Source organism: Hevea brasiliensis, chromosome 7 (assembly GCF_030052815.1).
Source record: "Hevea brasiliensis isolate MT/VB/25A 57/8 chromosome 7, ASM3005281v1, whole genome shotgun sequence".
Taxonomy (NCBI): Eukaryota; Viridiplantae; Streptophyta; class Magnoliopsida; order Malpighiales; family Euphorbiaceae; genus Hevea; species Hevea brasiliensis.
The window spans coordinates 101,714,637-101,717,962 of NC_079499.1; the positions used below are offsets into that span (position 1 = coordinate 101,714,637).

Consider the following 3,326-nt stretch of genomic DNA (forward strand, 5'->3'; position numbering starts at 1 on the left):
ATTAAAAGTTATTAAAAAATAATTTTAAATTAAATTTAATACAATTTAATCATAAAAAATTATAAAACAGTCAAACAACTTTTTTTTAATTATTTTTTTTACTTTTTTTAAAAATAAATTTGTACTACAATCCCAAATAAGCCCTTAGAGATTTATTTATTTTCAAAATATACCAAATATTATTTAAAGAAAAAAACATTTTTTAATTGCTAATCAAAATAATTAAGATAATATTATAATAAATTATTGTTGCTGTTAAGTAGGTGGCATCCACAAGCAGCCCATGTTAATAAAAGATATTGAAGGTGATGAATAGATTAATAGACAGAAATGGACAGAAATTTTCCTTGGAATGCATTGGTTTTCGCCTAGAATAGAAAAATTATTTTGGTTGATTGATTTGCTTAAATGCTCACCAAAAATAAATATGAAACAAATTTTATGAGCGGTGAACTCAAAATATAAAATATATGATGAAATTTACTTATTAAATATATATATATATATATATATATATATATATGAGTTTTATATATTTATATTTTGATTTTATAGTGGATCGAGTTTAGATAATAATTTTTTTTATTTACTGTAAATAATAATTACATACGGAGATTCAGATCGACTAATAAAAAAAAATAATTTTTATTTAGTTCTAAAAAAATTTAATAAATATCATTAATATTATGCTCTAAGCTGCAGAAATGAATTAGTGGGTGGCTGAAAAATGGTGAAAATACTTGACAATGAAGGGGCATCACTGCAAAATACTAAACTTGTCATTTTCATACTTGCACCCTAAGCACAAAGGTTTTTTTTATTAAGAAAGAGAAATGATATCTTAATATTGGAGAAATTATTTAATATTAAGGGCAATGTCATTAAGAAGAAGAACAAAAATATCATATCTTGAAAAGCTTTTGTTAATGGCTGGGCCACCACCTTTTTCTCTGTTTGAATCAGATGGAAAAGCCTATATAAGAAGTAGACCTCTGTAAAAGAAACATATCTAAGGAAGAAAAGAAGGAGAGCAGCCTTAAAAATAATTGTATTTCTTTGTTTGTTAGAAGGCAAGAAAAGAATCCATTATTGTGTGCAGGGTGGGAAGTTCCTTGTAACTTCTCTTTGGCAGCTGTTACAAGGTTTTAATTTGGTTTCTGATGCTATAAATTTTAACGTTACTTGCTTCTTTTCACAAACCAATCTTCTCTCTTCATTCCATTTTCCATTCCTTTGTTTTTCCCTTGAAATTACTATCTGGGTGTTTGTTACTTTCTGTCAAGCTCTTAAAATTTGTATTGAAACTTTTGATTCTGTACTTGTTTGAGAAGTCTCTTTTAGACCCATTTTTCTTGGTAGATCATAATATCAAAATATGGGAGTTGGAGCTACTTTGGAGTATTTATCTGATTTGATGGCATTTAGTGGCTATAAACAGAAGAAGAAGAAGAAGCAATTACAGACTGTAGAGCTTAAGGTCAGGATGGACTGTGATGGCTGTGAGCTCAAGGTCAAGAATGCCCTTTCTTCATTAAGTGGTATATCTTGTTTCCTCATTCCTCTCTCTTTTACCTCTCTTTCCTGCTTTTCTTCACTCTTGTTTGTGTGTTACATTTGAGGATAACAAAATTGTAATTTTTTCTTTTTTTTTTCAGGAGTTAAAAAGGTGGAGATAAACAGGAAACAGCAGAAGGTTACTGTAACTGGTTATGTAGATTCAAACAAGGTATTGAAGAAGGCTAAGTCAACAGGAAAAAAGACTGAGATTTGGCCTTACGTTCCTTACAATTTAGTGGCTCAGCCTTACATTGCTCAGGCTTATGACAAGAGGGCACCTCCTGGTTATGTCAGGAACGTGGAAAGCACTGCAACCACTGGCACTGTGACCAGATATGAAGAACCATATATCTCCATGTTCAGTGATGACAACCCAAATGCCTGCTCTATCATGTAATGCCCCCAATACAAAATACTACCATTTCTGCCTTATTTATCTGCCTACCCTTTTCAGGAGTCTATAAGGATATCATTGTAAAATCCCCATCTAGGGGTTTTTCTTTTTTCCTTTTTTACTTTTTTATTTGGGATTTTATTGTTATATTTCATGAATGTAACCTGTGAGGAGATTAGTGAGTTCATGAATGTTTTCTTGCTTTGCTCTCTGGAGTCTGGACCCGTTCCGTTTTTACCCATTGTGGCCTTTCTGTCCCAATCAGTAGTCTGTAATTTTGCTGGGAGTGGTTCTGCTGGTGGGCCAAATGCCAACTTTTTAAACGTGGGTTTAGGTATTTGATGGTGAAATCAAAATCCAGTGGGTTGTTATGAGTCTCCTATATATTTAGTACCTCACTTTGTTTTGTTGTTCTCTAAAGCTTCTCTCTTTGTGTGCCCATTTTGGCTTGGTCACAGCTGTAGTCCTATATAAAAACAGTGCATGATGGGTACAGGATTAGGCGATAATAGGGGTTGCTATTTATAATTAGGTTGCTATTCGTGAACAGAGGGAGCAAATGCATGACAATACAGGATTTCAGGCTCAAAGGTGGCAACTACAGAGGATTCAAGACAAGAAATTACATTTAGACCCGTTAATCACAATTGCCTACTGAGAAGCTATCCCATGCTTAAAGAGGTCTGTCATGTTCAATCACTTGGCTGAACTTGCAAGAATGCCTATCCTTGAGTTTTGGCAAATGGTATTTTGGCGCCAACATTTGAAGTTATAAGATTTCAAATCCATTATGTTCCAATAAAGGAGCAAGGGGTAAAGGAAAGAAATTCCCAATATAAAAGCATATTGCTGCCTTCTTTTTTACCCACAAGAACCAATAGAAAGGACAGAATCTTTCTTTTCTCTTTTCTTCAACCTTTCACCGATCCAAAGGAAGCGTAAAGACATTCATGCAATACCCAGAATTCAAAAGGCATATCTACACTCATTTCTAATCAAGATTTAGTGAAGATAAGGCACTTAACAACAGTAAGAAACAAGGGAAAAAAGGATTTACATTTTATGTTCTTTTTCTACACTCTTCCTTCAATATTCTATTAATACTACACTACAATAACAAGCATTCTGATGATACATTCATATGGTTTTATTTTCTATTTTTAAAGGCAGATTACAAGTTGGACATATAAATGAAGAGACATAGCTATCAACCCATTACAACAAATGATTATAAATTTAATTTATTTATCTACTGCCAAGCCATCTTTATGGTAATGCAGCAAGTGCCCATAAAACGTTGGGGCTATGACTAATAGTTTTTTTAATAGTCTAATTTTCATAATTTTTCATCTAACAAGTACTTGCAAAACAAATA

The 3,326-nt window shown here is 32.2% G+C and overlaps 1 protein-coding gene across 1 annotated transcript; it reads left to right on the plus strand.

Annotated features, from left to right (window-relative positions):
* The first annotated feature begins 992 nt into the window (after positions 1–992).
* Positions 993–2,371, plus strand: LOC110671017 (heavy metal-associated isoprenylated plant protein 23). The gene is made up of 2 exons (XM_021833364.2): positions 993–1,538; positions 1,656–2,371. Exons 1-2 carry the CDS (start codon positions 1,376–1,378, stop codon positions 1,952–1,954), a joined length of 462 nt encoding a protein of 153 aa, XP_021689056.2. The 5' UTR covers positions 993–1,375; the 3' UTR covers positions 1,955–2,371.
* The last annotated feature ends 955 nt before the right edge of the window (positions 2,372–3,326 follow it).